The sequence below is a fragment of the Echinops telfairi genome, unplaced genomic scaffold (genome assembly GCF_000313985.2).
Source record: "Echinops telfairi isolate 266 unplaced genomic scaffold, ASM31398v2 ScPeMD7_44;HRSCAF=162, whole genome shotgun sequence".
Classification (NCBI taxonomy): domain Eukaryota; kingdom Metazoa; phylum Chordata; class Mammalia; order Afrosoricida; family Tenrecidae; genus Echinops; species Echinops telfairi.
In genome coordinates, this window is record NW_022103942.1 from 2,320,737 (window position 1) to 2,345,029 (window position 24,293).

At 40.1% G+C, this 24,293-nt stretch overlaps 1 protein-coding gene across 5 annotated transcripts in view; it reads right to left on the minus strand.

Annotated features, from left to right (window-relative positions):
- Positions 1-1,989: 1,989 nt before the first annotated feature.
- Positions 1,990-24,293, minus strand: part of CSTF2 (cleavage stimulation factor subunit 2) — a 36,447-nt gene continuing 14,143 nt past the window's right edge. Inside the window, exons 8-15 of one of the 5 annotated variants that reach the window (XM_045290603.1) lie at positions 22,626-22,685; positions 15,292-15,351; positions 14,536-14,677; positions 13,477-13,652; positions 12,843-13,150; positions 8,016-8,306; positions 7,007-7,132; positions 1,990-4,594 (exon numbers count right to left, since the gene is read on the minus strand). In XM_045290603.1, coding sequence (XP_045146538.1) covers positions 7,010-7,132; positions 8,016-8,306; positions 12,843-13,150; positions 13,477-13,652; positions 14,536-14,677; positions 15,292-15,351; positions 22,626-22,685 — 1,160 coding nt within the window. In that variant the 3' untranslated portion in view covers positions 1,990-4,594; positions 7,007-7,009. Of the gene's footprint in view, positions 4,595-7,002; positions 7,133-8,015; positions 8,307-12,842; positions 13,151-13,476; positions 13,653-14,535; positions 14,678-15,291; positions 15,352-22,625; positions 22,686-24,293 lie in introns of all 5 variants that reach the window. The other 4 variants (XM_045290602.1, XM_045290605.1, XM_045290604.1 and 1 more) reach the window with 4 other exon arrangements.

The following is a 24,293-nucleotide window of genomic DNA, read 5'->3' on the forward strand; positions in this document are numbered from 1 at the left end:
TGATTTACAAATAAGGAATCCTACTTCGCGGAATTTCATTTATCTCGGTAGGGTCTAGAACCAATTAACCGCGATAAACGAGGGTTCACTGTACTGGCTTTTATGTTGCTCAATTCAAAAGAAACACAGATATGACCAAGTTATCAAATTGAAATAATGGAAATTATGACATAACACCATGTGTTTGTTGACTAATATTAGGCAAACATAGAAGAGGAAATACTAACACAAATTTTAATACAAAAGAGAATCAGGCATGTTTCTTATGAATATAGGACCTACTGAGGTGAAGTGAAATTGTTTAAAAACGGTTCTTCTATTTCTCTTTAACTCGCTCCAAATTACTGGATGGAATTATGAAAATGTGTTAGATGCCAAGGAGTCAGTTCCAACTCATAGTAACCCTTTGCACAACAGAACAAAATACTCCCCAGTCCTGCACCATACTCACAATTGTTATTTTTAAACCCATTATTGCAGCTAATAATTCTTGCCAAGGGGTCTTCCCCATTTTCGCTGCCCCTGCCATTATAATTTTATTGGGGAATATTATAAATCATCCCCCATGGAGCATATGGTAATTCTATTGATCTCACTCAGCCATCGAATCAATGCTGGCACAGTGACCCCGTGGGTTTCTGAGACTGTAAGTGTTCACGGGAGTAAAAAGACTAGTCTTTCTCCCCCAGAGCTGCTGGTGGTTTCAAATGGCTAACCATGCGGATCGCAGCCCAATGTGTGACCACTACACTACCAGGGCTGCCAATTCTATTGATAGTATCGACAGTACCATTGATACGATATAGAACTTAAAACGCTGTTGAGAAAAGCAAAGTATATATGTATAGGACAGCTTTTTAGACTAAAATGCATGGATTGTTAACTTGTACAGATTATAAATTTAAGTACCTGGACATTATTACACAATGAGAACTGGAGATAGAGTAAAACTTTTAATAACACTCATTCACTAAGGTAGAACTATGGCTGCTGGACTACGACATGTCCATGTAGAAGAGGAATGTTTGGAAACTGATTGTGGTAGCAAATGTACAATTCTGCTGGGCATGACTGAACTATGGAGTGATAAATGTATTCATTCCCATTAGTAAATTAAAACCACCACCACCAAACTCACTGCCATCAAGTATTATGACTCATACCAATCCTATAGAACAGAGAACTATCCCTGTGGATTTCTGATACTGTCTAAGACCTGTGAAATCAAAACCAGCTAATACCACACGCCTCACCAAAGAGAAGCAGTACCAGCCATTGTTGTTAGTGACTGTCAAGTTGGTTCTGACTCACGAAGATAATGACAACAAGAGTGAAACATTGCCTGGGCCTGCGCCATCCTCATATTGTTCTTGTTTGAGCCCTTTGTCAATCCATCTAGTCCAGGGCTTTTCTTTTTCTACTTTACCATCACATTCCACCAACACCCCACCCAGCAAAAAGCCAAACTCACTGCCTTTCGGCCCACGCCAACTCATAATACACAGGGTAGAATTGACCCTGTGGGTTTCTGAAACTGTAACTCTTTACAGTAGAAAGTCTCAGTGGTTTGACCAATATGGCCTGCGAATATTATAAATATCCACTTGGCCCTTGGCAGAAAAAAGGTTCCCCACCCCTGCTGTAAACTCTAGGAAAGTATAATTCTATTTGAATAAAATTTCTGAATTACCGGAATAAGGCTGGTAATTTGCATTTTTTTCCCTGTCCTTTGCATCTTGTAACAGCTTTTTTGGTCTGGTTGGGTTTTGTAAAAGTTAATAAAATGTCTCTAACCTTGACACTTGGCAATTTAAAAAAATTGCATTTAACTTTGCCATTTATGAGCTCCACCAACCTAGGAAGTTCAAAAGTTGGTGGTTGATAAGTCACATAATTAATCCCAGATGATTACAAGTGGTATTATCTCCAGGACTTAATGTTCAGAACATCTCTTTCACTCCCCACATCTCAACAGATTTTTAAGCAGGATGATTTTTAAAATAAAAATTTATTGATTAATGACAAACCATAATAAACATAAATAATAATGAACACAGAATTACAAGAAACCCCATCCCCATATAACACCAACGATGTACATTCTTACTGTCATTTAAAACATGGTCTTACCCAGTGTGAACAGCAATTTATGCTTTACAATTTTTGCTCATCAAAAAATGAAGGATTTTCTTACCTACTCGGTGAATTTTTGTTACTTTTCCTGGGATCTCCATTTGGGGAAGAAAATCTTGAACTTAGATTAATTATGTGTATATTGTTCTGCTGGAAATGACTGCAAAACCTTGGAACTCCATCTTTATAGTCAACAGGGGCTCTTTACTAATTTTTATTAAGGGCGTTTATTAGTGTCTGGCTTTTTAAAAGAGATAAAGGATTTCACATTTTACCACATTTTGGAGCCGAGTTACCTATTAATTTAGGATTTACTAACCCAACGACGTACGGAAAATTCCTTTTCTTTCTCCCATCAAAATTCTTTTTATTTCAACCATCTACCTGCCCTGGGATGTTTAGTAGTCACAGTGAATCACTAAGAGGAAAGAAAACTGGGGCCCTAAAAGTGGGGAGAAAATAATATTTTCATTGTCCTCAAAGAAAATGTAAGTGATTTTTAAGACTATTTCTACTGTATTAGCATCATAGCACCTATTTCTTTACCCTTAAGTGCCCAAGTAGTTGTTTCTAACTATTCAGAAACTTATAGGGCTTAAAAGATTAGGATTTTTATTTTTACTACTCATCTGACTACAATAAAAGGAGGTCATGAACTCGTGGTAGCTAATGAACGTTAGTTTATTCATTGGACATCAGTCAAAAAGGACTGATGGGTTTTTGTAGGAAAATATTTGCATGTCAGTGCTCTTGATTTGTTCATCCAGCCTTTAGCTATTTATATTTAGCTTAAGAAGGCATTAGGATAACACAGTAGAACCTTGAAGCTATGGTTCCTTTCAAGACAACTGCTAGTCAAATTGTCATTAGATCGTCAATGACCTCGATTTGGAGTATTAGTGTTCCCTTAGAACAGGAGTTCTGAAAGGGGAAAGCTTCATTTTCAATGTCTAAATATGCTTTCTGTGTGACTATATCTAAATCAACATAGCAAAGTCTGAAGATTGATGGTATAAGTCCTACTCATAATCAGCATCCTGACTTGGAGATGATCAGGGTACAGTTCCTCAGCTGTTTTAATCAAGTTTTTCTTCTTAAGAGTGTAAAATGAAGTACTTTATCCAGCAAAATTTTGTTGTAAATGTTTACATCAGAGTAGAAAATCCCTCAATTTCAATGTCTCTCATGAAGTTATCTTTGTATTCTTTTGCTTTGCATATAAGCAATATGCTATTACATTCTCTAAGCCTATGTCAGGCTTTTAATTCACCTGACCACAATCCTAACCCAGGGATAGGATTCCGAGAATATATAGGCTCAAGAGTAGTTCCTGTAGAACTTGACTATTAAGGCAAATCTCAACCTTTTGAGGTTGGTCTGATGGAGAGAACCCACGTTTCCCTTTAATGCCACTATAAGAGAGAGAATACTAGGCTGAAGACCCATAGGGTAGAGCCAGTGGCACTATTTATGCACATACCTGTCTACAAGGAAGTAGGCAGGGGCAGACTTAATGCATAATCTGGTTGTTTGTGTTTTACATTTGGTCCTCTTAAAATAAATGAGAAGAATCTAGACATTTTAAGGTTTGCTAATGTTTTCCCATAATATATATGGTTGTAGGGTAAATTGTAAATAATTACCTGGAAGATAGGGTGAAATGTACTTTGTTCATTTATTTAATTCAATTTTTATTTCCTCTTGAACATGTAAAACTTTTTGTTATTTTAAAGAACAGACGAGTGATGTCAATAGTCTCTTATGTGTTGGCACACACTGAAACCAGTGCTAACACGTCTTTGCCTTAACCCTGACCTGAATTAACTATGTGTGTGACTAGATCTACTACTGACATAAAAATGTACTTTGATATTTGGATTTTTCTAAACTAAACACACTGCTCGGCTAGGCTCTTTACTTTGTTGGCCTTTTGACCATTTCACATCTCCAGAGCACTCACTATTTTTTTCCCAGTAGACTCCTAAGGAAGTTCTAGCAAGTCCTCAAAGGGCAGAGCCTTATTCCTGCTGAAAACAACTAAACAAAAGCTAGAAAACACGGCTTCTGAGAAACTCTCAAATTCTTTCATCAAGAAAAATAAATGATTAATGTAAAAGTAAGAGCAGAGCTATGTCAATATAACATTAAGAGTACCATACTGTGGTAAGGGTAGAAAACAAAAGTTTCTCCCTTGGTCTTCACAGCTTTTTAACAGCAAAAAGGTCATGTGCATCAATTTGCAGTGTACTAAAATTGTGTTCAAAGTTTATTTCAAGTCACAGAAAATATACAAAGTAAGACAACAGAAATGAAGTGATTTTGTTCTGAGAGAAGGTGATGAGAATCTTCCACCTGGCACCAATTTGAGGCATTCAAGGGTTAGGATGCAGAAGCCATCTTTTCAACATTTCAGCAAAGTTATGGAATTATTTTCCACATTTGTGGCCAGGTATTTGAAAACCTGTAAAAAGCCAGGAGAGAGTCATTAGGAGTGGTGACAAAGTTCTCTTTTCCAAATTTGAGGAAAAATAAAGAAATAAAAAGGCTGGGAGGAGGGTGTGCGAAAGAACACTCCAAATCACCAGGGCCAGGTTTCCAAGATCTCTGCTTTCTGTCTTCCACAAGCAATCATCCCATACAGCAAGCAGGCAACCTGAGCACCACTGACATTTGGGGCTAAATAACTGTTTGGTGTGTGCAGAAGTCCTATGCACAATAGAATGTTTAGCAGTATGTCTGGACTCACTAATAGCAGTAATACACCCCACCCTGCTCTATTTCTGATAACTAAGAAATGTCCTTAGACACTGCCAAATGTTCTGGGGTGGAAGGGGGAGTGACGATGCTGCCGCTGACTGAGAGCTACTGATCTAATGAGAATGATACATTAGTCTGTCAATGATGGCCGAGATGAACCATAACTAGCTAGACATAGGATGAAGGAAGAGCCAACATTTTGGCCACAATATGCAAAAAGTACTAGCAAATACACAAAACCGTGGCCACTAAAAACCTGCAATAAACCATACACAGACAAATGAGTACAGTTTGTTTAAAAAATGGTAAAAACGGAATGGGGACTTTGGTCGAGTTAGCAGTCATGTAACTTTGATACTGTACACAGCTATTCAAGGTATCACTGCTGCGGAAGGGTACACAAGACCCTGCAACTTCCAGTAAACCTGAGTTCAAAACCCCAAAGCAACAGACATACATAAAACCTTTGCCTGTGGTTAATGTGCAAGACTGAGACAAGCAATTATTTTATAAGCAAGAATACTTCATGGGAGAACCTCCAGCAATACCAGGGGGCTTCAAGAAATTCATGGAAAGTGGAATTAAAGGATAATATAATTTTCCCATGGATGTTTTGAAGGTCCCTAATACACGACCACTCTTACCCAAACACAGTAATGACTGTTGCACATTGTAAGAATGCTTACATAAATAAACTAGAAGTAGAAGAGAGGAAAGGTTTATTTATTCATCTGAGTTCGATAGCATGCATGTAGTGAAGAAAACAGAGCCCTGGGTTGTCTGGAATGAAGTGTTCAAATAGTAGTCTGATCAAAGGCATAGCCAGCCAGCCATCTATGCCTGCTTCCCAAAGTATGGTCATTTCCTGTCTACATTCAGATGTCTTAATGACAGTCACACAATAAACAACAATGTGCCATTTTAACCATTTAAAAATGCGTATTACAGGAACATTCATTATAGTCATGATGTCGTTTACCAGTCACCACTATCTGTTTCCAAAACTTTGTCATCACCCCAAATAAAAGCTCTGTACTCACTATGCACTGACTCCCTGTTTTCTGAAATGGCAGTTCAGAATACAATTTAAGACTGATAATATGTGCAAATAAGTTCACTATTAAATAATAACATGTGGGTGGATAGGAAAATATGATGGATGGAAAAAAGTAGAAATTCAACAGGTAATTATTCCAGTTGACACTGGAAAAATGTGAACTATAAACAGTTTCTATAACATGGAATTGTTTCTGAAACACAAAGATACTCGGGGGTGTGTGTGTGCATATTTAAAAGACAACTTGTAATCATTAGGTCACATGATTCTTTCCAAAACAGGTTATCTGGATCCTATTTACCTGATTAATGAGCAAGAAAAATTAGGAGTGGCAATGTACCGCAATGTCTAGAATGTATAGAAACTGGTAGTGACAGTGGATAATTGCTACCTTATATAGTTTAACATCAAAATGTTCAATATAAAACAAATACTGGGAATGAAAATATTGGTACACTTTATTTACATGCTTTGTATTTTCCATATATGAGACAATAAAATGATAGAACAATACAATGAATACTGGAAGGTTATACACCAAACTATTCAGAGGCAATGTCCGAAGAATGAGACTGAGAAAGCTGAGCCTTTTAACTGTCTCCATTTCTGGATTTCAGAAATTTGGTTACATTGGTTATTTCTTATGTTTGTCACTTAGAAGAAAAATGAACAAACCACAGCCATTAAGACGATTTTGGCCCATGACGACTCTAGGACAGAGTAGAACTGCATCACTGCGTTTCCAAGGCTGTACATCTTTATAGGAGCAGACAGCCTCATCTTACTCCCATGGAGTGGTTGGTGGGTTCGAAAAACAGACCGTGCAATTAGCAGTCCAACATATATAACCAACTATACCCTACAGTTAAAATCAGATTATTCTGAATTCAACAAATGAAAGAATGTTCTATGGCCTGAACTTATCCTTATAGGAAAAAGGGTTTGTATGATGAATAAGGACCTTAGAGAAAATAATCTTGTTGGGTCAAGCTGAAAGCATATACCCATAATGCGCAAGCAATATGTCTGCCTCCGGTGTGATCAAGTGTACTCACCAACCTCTCAAGGTGCACCAGTGGACTTCTGTATCTGTTCTTTTAAGATCAAGATACTCTGCCTTTGCTCAGGAGGCAGCATGGCAATCTGGTCTGCAGTTAACTGAAGAACCTGCATAATTAAGGCAGCCTGTGTAGAACAAAGGTAATGTGCTTTAATAATAATAGCTTAAAAATAAACAAACAAACAAACAAACACACTACCAGCTTCTGCCCCAAATGCTACTGTAGTGAGATGCCGAACAAAATGGGGAATGGAGGTATTTCACACCCAGAAAAAACAGCCACCAAAAAGCAGCTAGTGAGAAAAGACATAGTGAGAACGTGTACAAATGAAAATGCCTAAGATTAGATGTGAAACATACATCTTCATGAACCCAAAGTTCCTGTAGACCAGTGGTTCTCAACCTGTGGGTCACGACCCCTTCTGGGGGTTGAACGACCCTTTCAGGGGTCGCCTGATGCATAACAGTAGCAAAAAGAGAGTTATGAAGTAGCATTGAAAATAATTTTATGGTTGGGGGTCACCACAACATGAGGAACTGTAGTAAAGGGTTGTGGCATTAGGAAGGTTGAAAACCACTGCTATAGACTAATATGGTTATCATGGAACCCCAGAAAATGACTTTAATCCCTCTTTGAAAGTCTCCCTTATCCAAGTTTTTCCATTAGACAGCAAGCTCCCCATAAAGTCAGAACAAAACCAGAAAGATATGTGAGATATGGGGATTCGATGAATATTGTTGAGGGTCAAAGAAAGAGGCCTTGGCCTCTTGGCTCAGTGGGGCTGGCATATCCAGGAAAAAGTGGGAAGGGGCACAGAAGTGTGAAATGTTGAGTAAGCTGCCGTTGACAGCCAGCAGATAAGTATAGGAGCAGGCCCACAGCTTTCATGTAAGCAGATGACAAGAGTTCTGCAGTTGTAGTTAAGGCACACTTCCAAAGGAATTCTGAGGACCCAGCACCCTCCACATGGCAAGCATGAAAAACAGAGACTGAATCATGCTGCTTACCTTCTCATGATCCTGTGGAGTGACTTGATTCTGCCCAGGACTGAAACCACCAGGCTGGGCGCCACTCTGCATGCCTGCTCCTTGCATGCCAGCGCCCTGCATGCCTGCCCCTTGCATGCCTGCTCCCTGCATGCCGGCTCCTTGCATGCCGGCTGCCTGCATGCCGGCTCCCTGCATGCCGGCTCCTTGCATGCCTCCTCCTTGCATGCCTCCTCCTTGCATGCCGGCTCCCTGCATGCCTCCTCCTTGCATGCCAGCTCCCTGCATGCCTGCTCCCTGCATGACTGGGACCTACGTGTACAGAGAAAGGCGATGAGAGATTTTTCTGAACTTCTCACATATGGGTAACCACAATCCAGTGTTAGCAATGTACCAAATAATAGCTGCATATGGATATGGAAGGAAAAAATACAACCAACAAATTTATGACTTTGGAGATTATTTCCAATTAGCAATGACAGAGGGTAGGCTTTAACCAGAGATTAACAAGCAAGTTTAGACACACCTACTTACAACAGCTTCAGCTTTATGAGCAAATATCATATAGCACATTGGATTATCAAATCAAGCAAAAGTCAGCCAAACAAGCAGAGGGAAAACCGGGAACACTCTGGAAACTTGTTCTCAATGGAAATCCTAAAGAAAACCACCAGATTCTAAGAGATAATGGAGGCTGGTCCACTAGGGAAACTACATTCCCAGGGATACTGCCAACCTCGTATTCAATCAGCCATGGGTAGTGTGTCTCAAAGGGCCCTATCCCACAAGTGAGGCAGAGGTGATCACAATGCTGAGAGGTAGAAAGGAAATGGGAAAGTGTCTGGGGAAAAGATTACTATTAGCCCAATATTTACTTTTTATAACTTTTCACAAAAAAACATGTTGCAAATCTATTTCACTAGAGACCAAGAAACATGACTGCCTCCAGTTAAAAAGAGCAGAGTTCAATTACACTCATGCTTGACTTCAAACAAAATCCTTAAAGCATCACTTGAAAAACAATAGAGAATAGGGTCGTCACATACAAGAAAAATCCAATTTCATATAAAGTGGGGTGAATAAAGACACACACACAGACACACACATACTACAGATAACAGGACAAAAAAGTTCAGTGAAAAAATTGTAGGCTCTGTTCTTTGGCTTAGGAGCCCTAGTGGACTGCTAACAGCCAGGTCAGCAGTTTGAAACTACCAGTTGCTCTAAGGGAGAAAAACCAGACTTTCTACTCCTGTAAAGAATTAGTCTCAGAAATGCACAAAGGCATTTCTACCCTGTCCTATAGGGTCGCTATAAGTTAAAATTGACTTGATAGCAGTGAGTCATTTTCCTTGATTTGCTCCTTTTTAATGTGAACTTGGAATGCGGTGCTGTTAGGTTATGTTCTCGACTGCTAACTACAAGATCAGAAAGAGGGATAGACTTCAACCTGGTGCTCCTAGACGTGAATGTAACATAACAAAATGAAGTAGAGAACCAATAGAGCGGCCTGAGGGGCGGCCCCAATCCCAAATATGTGGACAGCCTCCCTTCCCCCCAGAAGAATTCACTTCAGAGGACAGCACTGAAGCTAAAGCTCAGGGAGAGGGATGTGTCTGATCAGAACACACAGGAGCAAACAAAGGGGAAAAGAGAGAGTGGAGCATATCCTGGCCGACCAAGTCCTGAGGATGATATCCCTGCTCGGAGTAGCCAATGCATACGGCTGGCCCCACCAAGAGACACGATGTCCCTCATTGACCCATAGCACTATGGGGGACAATGCTGGCAGCAGAGCAATGAAGTCCCTGGGGAATACCAAAAATACTGTGGGGCCAGGGTGTGGCACCCCATGAGACATGACCAGAAAATACTTGTAAAGGTCAACAAACAAACCTTGAACTATTTATAAGGTTTTCTTTTTTTTGTCTTCGGGTTTTTTTTCCAGTGTTCTTTTCTTCTGTTGCTTTGTTTTGCTCTGTCTTGTTTTTGTGGATATTATTATCTCTGCAGGTCTATCTAGATAAGATAGGCGGGATAAACAATCTGGAGGAGAAAACAATGGGAACCATGGTTCCAGGGGGACATGGGAGAGGGGGAGAGGGGGGAAAGGAAGTGGGTGTTAACAACCCCAGGGACAAAGGAACAACAAATGATCCAAAATCCATGGCGAGGAGGGTGTAGGAGGCCTGGCAGGGCTTGATCAAGGGCAATGTAACCGAGAGGAATTACTAAAACTCAAATGAAGGCTGAACATGATTGTGGGACAAGAAAAAAGTAAAAGAAAATAGAAGAACTAGGAGGCAAAGGGCATTTATAGAGGTCTAAATACAGGCATATAGACATATAAATATATTTAAATATTTCAATGGGAGAACAGATCTATGTACATATATTTATAGGTTTAGTATTAAAATAGCAGATGGACATTGAGCCTCTATTCAAGTAGTCCCTCAACACAAGAACACTTTGTTGTATTTTTTTTCCAGTTTTTTCTATTAACCTAGCATTTCATGACGCTCACCTTCCTGACACGATCGCTGAGACAAGACAAAACAGGTGCATAAGCAAATGGTGAAGGATGCTGATGGTGCCCAACTATTAAAAGATATAGCGTCTGGGGTCTTAAAGCCTTGAAGATAAATAAGCGGCCATCTAGCTGAAAGCAACAAAACCCACACTGAAGAAGCACACCAGCCTGTGTGATCATGAAGTGTCGAAGGGATCAGCTATCAGGCATCAAAGACCCAGAACAAAAAACCATATCATTGTGAATGACGGGGAGTGCGGAGTGGAGACTCAAAGCCCATCTGTAGGCAACTGGACATCTCCTTAAAAAAGGGTTGTGGGGAAGAGACGAGCCAGTCAGGGTGCAGTGTAGCACCGATGAAACATACAACTTTACTCTAGTTCTTGAATGCTTCCCCCCCGGCCCACTATCATGACCCCAATTTTACCTTTCAAATCCAGCTAGACCATAGCACGTGCACGGGTATAGATAAGAGCTGGAAACATAGGGAATCCAGGACAGATCAACCCCTCAGGACTAATATTGAGCGTATCCATACCAGGAACGTAAGGGGAAGGAAGGTCAGGGGAGAAAGGGGGAACCAATCACAATGATCTACATAACCCCTTCCCAGGGGGATGGACAACAAAAAGTGGGTGAGGGGAGGCATCGGTCAATGTAAGACATGAAAAAAATAATAATTTATAAATTATCAAGGGTTTACGAAGGAGGGAGGGGGGAAAATGAGAAGCTGATACCAAGGGCTCAAGTAGAATGCAAATGTTTTGAGAATGATGATGGCAACAAATGTACAAATGTGCTTGATACAATGTACATATGTATGGATTGTGATAAGAGTTGTACGAGCCCCCAATAAAATGATTAAAAATAAACAAACAAAAAACAAACCCCACCAGCCGCTCTGTGGGATTAAGTTGAGGATGTCTGCTCCCATAAAGAATTATAGGCTCAAAAAACTCTAATAGGGGCTGCTATGAGTTGGAGTGGACTCAATGGCAGTGGAGTTGGTTTGGTTTCTTTGAACTTGTACAAATCATCTGAGTTTTTTGGCCTAATTTTCATGTTCCACTTCAGGTCTGATATGCGAAATTAATCTCTCTCTCTCTCTTACACACACACACACACACACACTTGGGGAAAAATAAGCATAAATAGAGGGGAGAAGGAAAAAAGGCAGAAATTATATACTAGACATAGAAACAGGGGCAGTGGAGGGGCTAGAGGGAAATGAAGGAGTTAGCAGCATCTAAGAACTCAAGTAAGATACACATATACCACCTTCCCACAACCAACTTAGGGGGAAGAGGGAGGGGATGACAATCCAATCCAAGGCTAGACCACATTCTGAGTGGGAAAGGGCCAAGTACAGATAAGAGAGAGACAAGAGTTCAATTCCATTGTTTTAAGATGAGCACTAGCAAACTGCAATTTAGAGTCCACCGTTCAATCAGGCTGTGATATTAGTAAATGAACATAGGTTTCTGCAAACCTAAATTTGTCTAAATGACCAATCACAGCTCTTCGCATGCTCTAATCCAGCGGGGTCTCAATTAGTATACATAAGAATCATGGGGGGTGGGGGAGAGTTTACACCTATGGGTAGCTTTAAAAGGGTTTTTAAAATTACGTTCGAGGTGAGGTCCAGGCAAGTATTTGGGGGAACATATCTGATGTGAACGTATGTCTCTATAGCTTTTTGTTTCCAACCTATTTAGTCTTATAGAGGAACTCTAGTGGTTGTAGGGTTGGCTAGCTAGCCATAAGGTCGGCGATTCAAACCCACCAATGGCTCCATGGCAGAAAGATGAGGCTTTCTAATCACATGAATAATTATAGTTTTGGAAATCCTAAGGAACAATTCTGCTCTTACAGGGTCACTGAGGCGGAACTGACTTGATGGCAATGGGTTTATTTGTTTTTTTTGGCATATGCGTGGGAGGGTGAGTGGGTGTGTTTTATTATCTTGTTAGCATCACTACACTGTTGTTTTTCTCAGTTTTTGCTTTTACTGAGCTCCTAGTTTGTCCTTTGCTTACATTGTTCTGTTATAAAATTTAACTTTTTATCATATATGACTATATGGGGCAACAAAGAATGGAATCTTTACTGAATTTATGGCATATAGTTACTCTTTTGGATTATAGTCTTAGTGGCTGGAAAATGACCGTGCTAAGTGACCGGAAAATTAAGGTTAAGAAATGCTAGGTTTTTCTTTGTAAAAAGCTTAAGACACAGCCAAATCAGATCATTGGACTCAATATCCAATTTTTGAATAGATGAGATTTCATATAGAAGTTAAAGGTCAGTGTCATATATACCTGTCTCGGTCCCTGAGGACCAACAGCCCCCATGTTCATTGGCCCAGGACCCTGGATTCCACCAGGCATAGGGCCTCTAGGCCCAGGGACTGGGCCCCTTGGGTCCAGGCCTCTGGCTTCCATTCCTCTGACTTCCATCACACGGGCCTCCATCACTCGGGCCTCCATCGCACGGGCCTCCATCGCTCGGGCCTCCATCGCTCGGGCCTCCATCGCTCGGGCCTCCATTGCACGAGGGTCTAATCCTCTAGCTTCCATGGCTCGTGCTTCCATCGCTCGAGCATCCATCCCTCGGGGATCCCTTACACCTACAGAGGAAGTTGTAGGAAAACTATTATAATGCCACTCACCTTTACTAATAGGTTAAGAAAGGTAGAAATCTATTCCTCCAGTCACATCTCCACCTAACCATGACAAGGTTTCTCAGATATGCCAATAAACCCTCGAAATCCTTGCCAACCCTACAAGGGGGCTTCAGAAAGTTTTGGAAAAATGGAATTAAGAGATAACAGACCATTTCCATGAACTTTTGGAAGCCTGCTTATATTTCCCCAGCACTTTTCACCTTAGAATCTAGGACAGTTAGGGTCATTACCCACATTATACCAGTTAGCCTTGTGAAGGGGACTCTTACCTCTGCCATCTAAGGGAGGACCCCTCTGATCCATCATAGGTCCTCTCGGCTCCGCCATTAAAGGTCTGGGGTCTGTTAATGGACCGCCTCTCATCTCGTGTGGGGGTGGGCCTCGGGTATCGTGGCCAGGGACATGGTGCATGGGTGGACCTTGATGGGGTGGTCCCATGTAACCTCTAGGGATGGAGAAAAAGGTTTTATTTTAAAAGAGAACAATGCAAAGGGAGTAAACCAGGAGGGTAGTTAAGTACAACCAAAGAATTGATGCTAACAAAATAATAAAACCAAACAGGTTGAAGAAAAGCTGTAGAGACATACATTCACAGAATCTATAATTTCCTACTTGGTAGGGGCACTCATAATTAGGGGAAAATTAATGCATAGCTATCTATCTATAAATAAAGCAATACATTATAGGGAGAAAGAATATTGGTTCTAGATTCAGATTGTATAGTTTCAAATCTACGTTTGATCACTCATAGCTATGTGATCTTGGGCACATCTACTTCATGCCTCAGTGGCTTCATCTGTAAAATAGGACGAATAGTAAACCATACCTCAAAGCTTTGTTGTGTGATTTAAGTCAGTGGTTTACAACCTGTGGGTCGCGACCTCTTTGGGGGTCAAACGACCCTTTTACAGGGGTCACCAGATTCATAACAGTAGCAAAATTACAGTTATAAAGTAGCAATGAAAATAACTGTATGGTTGGGGGGTCACCACAACATGAGGAACTGTAATAAAGGGTCATAGCATTAGGAAGGTTGAGAACCATTAATCTAAGCACTTAAAGTAGCATCACAGGCACATACATACTCTATTAATGCCAATTATGATTACTGCTATTAGCATTACTACTGTTAAATAACACACATTTTCTCACATAGGTATCTGTGTTAGACTTTCTGAGGACACAGTCAGTTCTGCCCTCGAGGTGCTTAGTGATCTTATTGATCTTTTGAAGTGGGCCAACAGGTACGACTGGTAACGAAAGGCTTCATTTCAAAGCAAGGGAATGCTCAAACTTTTCCAATCTTTTCCTTCTACTTTAGTGCTCACCTAGGCTCAACCTCTCCTGTTACAGTAAGTAAAGTGCCTCCACGTGGGTCATTTGGAGCATCTCCTAACAGACCTCGAGGAGTTGGAACATTGGCGGGCATAGGTCCTCGTTGCATAGCTGCTCTGGGGTCTTGCATCGGCACTGACAGGGAAACAAACAGTAAGTTACTGCTGTGAAGGGCACATGAGGAAACAAGAAATGACCAGTCATACACCACTGACAATAGAACCCGGACACCTGAGAGTGGGTGAAGCCTCACCACAACAGAATCTTCTTGCGGCTCAAGAACAGAAGCAGGGTGCAGGCAGAATTTGTACCATGTCCGAGGTATGGATGGAATTATACAAAGAGAAAACTGAGGTGCAACCTGCCAAAGATTAGCACTGCAATTTGAAGACTTAGGCTCTTGATTTTCTTTACAATCAATCTTACTGTTCAAGGGCCAAAATCACAAAATAGGTAGGGTCTTGGCATATGTGAACAGTCTACTATTCCATCCAAGCCTCTTGACATCGGAAGGGAGAGAGTACAGCCTCAGACAGATGCCCATTATCATCCATGGTCTCTGCCCTGTGTAAAGAGGTCAATCTTAGGCTTGTGACCCCAATAGGAAAAAAATGAGGGAAAAAACCCCCAAACACTATACTCTTTTGAGTTTTGAACCTGAGAATGACTGCCAGGCAGCTCTCTTTTTTCCTCAAATGTCCCACCCTGAACACCACAAGCAAAAGGAAACTCGTAGATACAATGGGTACCTTGAACTCGCTCAATTGATGCAGGCCCGGCGGGTCCCACGGGCGAGTGCTGTAAGGTTCCTAGGTAAGCAGTAAGTTCAAAAGGAGAAACAGCAGGCACTTAAAATAGCTTGCATGCATATGCAGAAATATACATGAACAGGGACTGGAGATTTATACTTGTCCGTTAAATAGTCAAGAGTTCATTAGCATGCTCCAGGCTACCAAATCTTCCTAAACAATATCAGTTCCTTTGGATCTTTGAAACCTAGCTCCACTTTGACAAAATAGCTTCCAGGATAAAACTTGAAGGCCAATGATTTATTGGGCAGAAACAGCAGCTTTTGTCAATTTTCACATCTGCTATGATTGTTTGCCCCCACGTTTCCTTGCGACACCATTAAGCATATATGTAAGTAAAATTAAAGGATGGTTTTGAATTTCTATATTCAAACTATCCCTGTTACCCATTCTAAAAACTTACAGCCATCAAGTCAATGCTGATTCATAATGACCCCCTATGGGTTTCTGAGACTGTAATTGATTACGGGAGTAGAAAGCCCAGTTTTTCCTCCTGTGGAGCAGCTGGAGGTTTGGAACTGCCAAGCATATTGTTGTTGCTGGACCTTAAAGGCTTGTCTTCAATTGAGGAATTCAGTGGTCTCATGTTGATCCATAAGATTTCCAGGAAAAGTTAAGAAAAATAGTACAAATTAAAAGGTGTTTACTTCCCTTGCTGAGTACTGAAAGGAGACCTAGTAGTGCAGTGACTGACTTGGGCTGCTAACTGCTAGGTCAGCTGTTCAAAACCACGAACCTCTGTGGGAGAAAGATGGGGCTTTCTACTCCCACTAAGAGTTAGCAGTCTCAGAAACTCAACAGGGTAGATCTACCCTAAAATGTGCAGTCACTATGAGTCGACATCTACTCAGTGGCAGTGAGTTTTGTTTTGGTGGGAGGAAAAACTTTATCTCATCTTGTCTCTTTATGATGGTATCTCTGATATACCTTCAAAACAGGAGTCGTTCCCTTTTATTAATTTTTGACTAGAAAAACCAAAAGGAAACCAAACTCACCACCATTAAGTGTAGGGATAACTAGTAGCAAGATGTCTTATGGAAGTTCTGTGAATGAGTGCTATTGAAAGTTTTGTCTTCTCTCTCTCTCTCTCTCTCTCACACGCACACACACAGTTTATGTAAACTTAAGTGTTTAATCAGTACAAGTCAACAATTCATGCATTTCAGTCTGAAACAAGCCTGTACTTGTATAATTTTTTTTCTCAACTATTTAAAATTATATATCATTAAAAAGTAATAAGCAAATTGTGTATCACTGGTTAAATTAATGAAACCATCAACAGAAGTTATCTTATAATGTTCTTTATCATAAAATGATCATGTGGTCTCTAAAGTGAACCAGAAACATATAAATCAGATACATGCATGGATTTTGGGTTCACACTTAATTCTAGCCCTGATCTAAAAACAATCAGTTCTTTTAACATGCCCTGCTTGCTGCTCACCCTCATATAGAGATCACTGAGGATATGGCAGCTTTAGCAAAATGTGGAGAAGAAAACAGATGGCGCCCAGTTATCAGAAAGAATAGTGTTTGGGATCTTAAAGGCTTGTCTTTAAATAAGCCATCATGTGTAAGTGTGGCATCAACGGAGTCCACATGGACGAAGCACACCAGCCTGTATGTTCTGATCCAAGGACTGTAAATAATAAAATCCAAATATGAAGGAGGGAACAGTATCAGCACGTAGAGTCTGAAGACGTGGTTAACAGAAGGCTATAGATGACAATATATGCCCAAAAGCCCCTTGCAGGGATCCCACAAGCCTTCAGTGAATCCCCTTTGCCCATAACTGAGGGTTGTCAATAACCTTGATTTCAGACAGAGAGCACTGTAAAGCTGATTATGGATGAAGTAGTTAGGTTAAAATTTATCACCGTTGATCTTCTTTTGACCCATTCTAAGTTGTTTCTGTTTTTAGTATTTTCGGCTTTCTTTTTGACTGAAGGTTTTCTGTTGAATTTGTTTGCTTGTATGCTTCCTGTCTGTTTTGTATGATTTTCTGTACATGAAATCCAAGACAGCTGGCTATATGTAAAGAGGACAGCAACTGATAATGGCCTAGGGACATGGCAGGGGAGGATAGGGGAAAATGGGCAGCAAGAAATGAGTATGAGAAGAAAATGTTCTGAATGATTGCACAAATCTTAATGTGACTGAATAATCAAATCATATGATATGTGAAGTATATGCCAATAAAACTATTAAAAATAAAAGAGCGATTCGAATAAAGGCCCAATGATGGGCAGAGTATGACTGAAATCCAAATCTTTTCTCACTAATGCAAAAAATATTTTGGGTGTATATAAATGATCTTTTGATGATGGCTAGCGGTGGAGGTTGAGTACACAACAACATAGGCTTTTAAAGATGAGGTATAAGGCCAGGGGCTTGTCCTGCTGCCAGCTATTTGTGCAAAACATAGGATTAGTTCGGTACCTTCAATGATCAGCTTCAGTGTGCAATGCCTTAGAAAAGGCGCATAGTGTAAAGGTCACTATGCCTTAATACACCGTTTTTAAAAAATGGATTTTACTTATAAGCCATATGCTAAGGCTTTCTACACTTACATAGTGCAATCTTTTTATTAAGCTTCATTAGCACTTCATCCACATCATGCAAGTCAATAATTCAATTATATCAAGAAGAGGTGTACAACGGAACTACGGTTCTGGGGGGAAATGGGAGAGGGGAGTTGGGGGGAAAGGAAGTGGTGTTAACGAGTCCAGGGACAAGGGAACAAGTGATCCAAAATTGATGCCGAGGAGGCTGTAGGAGGTCTGGTAGGGTTTCATCAAGGGCAATGTAACTGAGAGGAATTACTGAAACCCTAATAAAGGCTGAGCATGATAGTGGGACATGAGTAAGGTAAAAGGAAATGGAGGAAACAACTAGGAGGCCAAGGGCATTTACAGAGGTCTAAATACAGGCATGTATATATGTAAATATATTTATATGTGAAGATGGGGTAATAGGTCTATGTGCATATATTTATAGGTTTAGTATTAAGGTAGCAGATGGACATTGGGCCTCCACTCAAGTACTCTCTCAATGCAAAAACACTTTGTTCGATTAAACTAGCATTCCATGATGCTCACCTTCCCGACATGATCACTGAAGACAAAACAGGAACATAAGCAAATGTGGTGAAGAAAGCTGATGGTGCCCGGCTATCAAAAGATATAGTGTCTGGGGTCTTAAAGGCTTGAAGATAAATAAGTGGCCATCTAGCTGAGAAGCAACAAAGCCCACCTGGAAGAAGCACACCAGCCTGTGTGATCACGAGGTGTCGATGGGATCAGGTATCAGGCCTCAAAGACCCAGAACAAAAAAATCATATCATTGTGAATGAAGGGGAGGACGGAGTGGAGACCCAAAGCCCATCTGTAGGCAACTGGACATCCCCTTACAGAGGGGTTGCGGGGAGGAGACAAGCCAGTCAGGGTGCAGTGTAGCAACAATGAAACATACAACTTTCCTCTAGTTCTTTAATGCTTTCTCTACACCCCCCCACACTATTATGATCCCAATTCTACCATGCAAATCCGGCTAGACCAGAGGATGTACACTGGTACAGATAGGAATTGGAAACACAGGGAATCCAGGACAGATGAACCCCTCAGGATCAGTGGTGAGAGTGGTGATACCAGGAGGGTTGAGGGAAGGTGGGGGAACTGTATTACAAGTTTCTACATACAATCCCCTCCCTGGGGGATAGACAAGTACATAAAGGGAGATGTTGGACAGAGTAAGACATGACAAAATAATAATATATAAATTATCAAGGGTTTGTGAGGGAGGGGGCCTGGGGAGAGGGGAAAAATGAGGAGCTGATACCAAGGGCTCAAGTAGAAAGAAAATGTTTTGAGATTGATGATGGCAACAAATGTACAAATGTGCTTGACACAATGGATGTATGCATGAATTGTGATGAGTTGTACGAGTCCCCAATAAAATGATTTTTTTTAAAAGAAGAGTTGTACAATTATCACATTCAATTCTAGAACATTTTTTTCTTCCTTGAACTCATTGTTATTCATGTAATTTTTGTTTTCTGCTTGTGGCAAAAATGCATACAACAAAACATTCTCCAATCCCATAACTTCTACATGTATAATTCAGTGCCATTGATGTGCAGTCTTTTCTCATCACAGAGCGACCAAATTGATTAAGAACACACAGCATTGAAGAAGGTTTGGGGATGTTAATAGAGTCAGTGTGGAGTGACAAAAATGGATTTACTATGAAGTCAAGAAGCTTCTGAATCCTAAGCTCTGACACTTACTACTGGGAAGAGAAGACCAAGTCCAGTCCACGTTTACCACATAGCAGTTATTTATTTATTTCCTTAACTAAGTGACTTAAAAATTTGGAGCTTCCAGCTGTACCTGTAAAAGTAAGGTGCTACCACACTACTTAAAAGGTTGTTTATAAAGATGGAAGTATACAGCATAAAGTAAAACCTCCCAATCTGAAAGTATTAGAGCTCAAATTGTGGAAGCCTAAAATCCATGTGTAAGGCCCACACATAGATTAAGCCTCCGGGGAATCTCTTCAGACCACAGTCCAGGGATGTGAACAGCTTTATTATCAGACAGCATTGTAAAGTTGATTGGCAGATATAGCTGGACAAAAATGCAATACCTTATTATTTATAAAACAAATTTATCTCCATTTTAAAGTTGTCTCAGTTAAAAAAAAAATGAAAGGGGCAATGCACATGGACTAAGCTTCCAGGGAATTCCCTCTGCCCATAGATCAGGGATGTGAACAACCTTGCCATCATGCAGAGTATACTGGAAATTAGAATACTGCATATGCAATTAGTTTAAAATTTAACACTTTATCATTTGATCTCCCTTTGAATCATTTTAAGCTTATTTTACTTTTTATCACTTTTTGCTTATTGAGGCTTTTCTGTTTTTGATTTGATATTGTTGCTGTTGTTGTTTTTCTGTATATGAACTATAGAAATGATCCCTGAAAGTATAGTCTTTGTTTTTCTGTATATGAAACCCAGGATAGGTGAATCGAGAACGACAGTAACTGGATTAATGGTAACTTGGGGGTATGGGAGGTTAGGGATAATGGGGAACTAATAAAAACGAGTACAAGAAGGAATGTTCTAAAATTGATTGTGGTGATGATTATACAACTCTTTTTTTAATATGACTATTGAATTGTATATGTGAATTATGTGCCAATAAAGCTGTTGAGAAAACAAGAAAAAAAATCCCTGCTACCACTGTTTCTTTTGACTCATAGTAACTCTATATAGGGTTTGACACTGTAATCTTTATGCAAACAGATCACCTCAGCTTTCTCTGAAGGACCAGTTGGTGGGTTTGAACAGCTAACTTCTGTGGTTACCAGCCAAATACCTAACCCATAATGCCTTCATGGCTCCTGCCCACTGCCATTTACCTGATTTTCCAACCACCGAGACCCAATATAGCAGTGGTTCTCAACCTGTGGGTCGTGACCCCTTTGGGGTCACCCGATTCATAAGAGTAACAAAATTACAGTTATAAAGTAGCAATGAAAATAATTTTATGGTTGGGGGGGGTCACCACAACATGAGAAACTACTAAAGGATCGCAGCATTAGGAAGGTTGAGAACCACTGCAATATAGGATTTCTGATGCTGTAAATCTTTAAGGGATCACATAACCTCATCTTTCTCCTGCAGAGCAGCTGGTAGCTTTCAATCACTGACCTTGCACTTACTATACAGCACCACTGGGCCTCTTTTCGGGGCTCCTTAGTGGTTACGGAGCCCTGGTGGCATAGTGAGTTGCTAACTGCAAAGTCAGTAGTTAGAAACCAGCAGCTACTTCTCATGAGAAAGATGAGGCTTTCTACTCACATAAAGGCTTAGAATCTTGGAGATCTACAGAGGAAGTTCTACTCTGTCCTACAGAGTCACTATGAGTCAAAATCAACTCAATGGCAAGAAGTTTTTTAGTGCCTTCCATATTAGACAGTGTAGATAAAGATGAAAGTACTATATTCAACCCACATTAATTGGATATTAATATTTATTTACCTCCCTGCCATGGCTAAAGTTTCAACCAAACAGTAAGACAGGCCTATAAAGTGATGAAAATCAAAGACTGCAGCCTTAACTATGGATTACTCTTCAATATAAAGAAGAGTAAAATTCTCACAACTTGACCAATAGGAGAAAAGATTGACGTCAAAGATTTTTGTCTTGCTTGGATCCATAATCAAAGCTTATGGAAGTAGTAGTCAAAAGATCAAGACACACTGCATTAGGCCTGCTGCTTAAGACCTCTTTAGAAAACTGAAAAGCAAAGATGTTACTTTTGAGGAATAGGGTGAGTCTGACGCAAGCCAGGGTATTTTCCATTGCCTCATACACATGTGAGAGTTGGATTTTGAATAAAGAAGACAAAAGAAGAATTGATGCATTTTTATTGTGGTGCTGGAAAAAAATATTGAAAGTACTATGGACTCCCAAAAGGACAGACCCATCTGTCTTGGAAGAAGTATGGCCAGAGTGCTCCTTAGAGGCAAGGATGCCAAGACTTTGTCTTACATATTTTGACCATATTGTAAAGGAAGACCAATCTCTGGAAAGGGACATCATGCTTCACAAAGGAAAAGGGACGCGAAAGAGGAAGGCCCTAGACAAGATGGATTGACACAATGACTGCAACAATGGCTTCAGGCATAGAATTGTGAGGATGATACAAGCAGGACTGAGTAGTGTTTAGTTCTGTTGTGTATAGGGTCACATTGAGTGTGGAACCTACTCAATGGCACCTAACAACAACATAAGGTAAAAGGCTGGAGCCCGGGTGCACAATGATTATACTCTGGCCTGCTAACCATAAGGTTAACAGTTCAAGACCACCAGGCATTCCATGTACTCTACTCTCCTGTAAAGAATTAGTCTTAGAAAGCCACACGGGCAGTTCTGCCCTGTCCCATATGGTTGCTATGAATCGGAATTAACTCTATGCCATGGGATTTTTGTTTTTCAGTATAAGGTAAATAATCACAACAGAGATTATTTGGACTAATCAACCAATAGATCAAAAGGGAATCAATTGCCCAAGAATAAGGCTCAGAAGGCAAGAAGGGACAGGAAAGGAGAAATGAAATGAAATGAAATGAGACACCCAGAAAGAAGTGCAGTAAGTACTGCTGCATTATGGGAACTACAGTTTACACCACAAAACAAAATGCATTGTTGAATAGAAAACCCATTTATTCTGTACACAAAATGTTTCAAGAGAATTTTTATATACCTTGTCCCCACTCCAAGGATACTGGTCCACTTCCCGGCATAACTTGGCCCTGAATTCCCCCTTGAAAATAAGAGGATGGGGGGAAGGGAGACCACAGATTAAGACACTGGGTGAGTTTACATATTTGCTCGCTCTGCCCACAAGCAAAGTTTACAAAGATCCTATCATGAAACAATGCAATTACACAGAAGATGGAATTTGCCACTTTACTTTATGCAGTCTCTAGGTGGCACAAATTATGAACACACTTGGCTGCTAACCAAAAGATTGACAGTTTGAGTCTACTGAGAGGCACCTCAGAAGAAAGGCCTGGTGATCTATTTCTAAAAAACTCAGTTCTAATTCTTATACACATGTGGACACCGTGAGCTGGAGTAGACTAGGTAGCAATTGTTTTCCTAATAATTTATGTGTGTCCAAAAAAGTGAATTAGATACGAAAATTTCAATCGTATTCGCTACCAAAACCTTGGCAGGAAGCTCTTCAGCAATACAGGAAAACAATATCCCTTCCTTATCCAGTGGATTTTCATGGGAGGCAGTATTATTCCCAAGGATTTTGAAAATGTGTGAATACAGTTTTGATTATGTGACCAGCACTTCTGATAAGAGTTGCCAAACACAATACTTCATTTTTAGCTTTTGGATTCATGATGGGATTCATGTATGGGTACAAGCCTCTCTTAGTAACGTACATCTTATAAAACACATTAAAAGTTTCTAAATATCTTTTTTCTTCTTTATATTACAATTTTGAGCATTACATTGATTCTTTTAAATCACATTAAATACAACCTGTGAATATCATTTCAGAATAATAATGAGTCATTATAAAGTATGTTATCAAAAGGGGACACTGAGTCTAATAGGTTGCGGACCACTGGTTTACTTTAATGCTTTGGAAACGAATGCACCAGAATTTCTGGTCTAGTCTTTTCCACATTGCCATAATTCTCTTTTCTTCAGAGAGGCAATGTATGCTACAAATGGAGAGAAAAGGCAAGTGCAATTGTTTGCAGTTCATTAATGTTTATAAAAAAGCAAGCACACTTGATATTCCTTTATTCCATTTAAATACCACGCACCAAGAACCTACGGATTGAGAACCCAAAGAACTGGAAGCTAATCTTGGCTCTGCTGCCAAGTAACTGGAATTTTAAACAAGTGATTTGCTACAATTAATATATTCTGAGGCTTCTTCATCTGTGAAATGACAGAATTGGGCCACATCAGTGGTTTCAGAAGAGGAATTTAGCAGAATAAAAATCCTCAGGCACCATGCCAGACCTACTCAATTAGAAACTTTTGGGGTAAGAGTTACGAGCAATCAGTGTTTTAATAGTACTTTTAGTGATACACACTGAAGTTTGGGAGTCGACATGATTCCAAATCTCTCTTCTAGCAATAACATACTACGTTATATCCAGACCATTTACCAACACAATACACATAAAGATTTAGGATCTCAAGACATATGTGGCAGAAAGAGTTATGGGGCATAACTGCTTTTATTATGGGTACTACAATTTGTAAAAAAAAAAAAGCAAGTCAACGATAATAAAATATTCCCACAAACTTTTGGAAACCCTCTTATAATATTACATAATAGAACTGTTCTTTTGATAGCCAGGCACCATCAGCTTTCTTCACCACATTTGCTTATGCACAC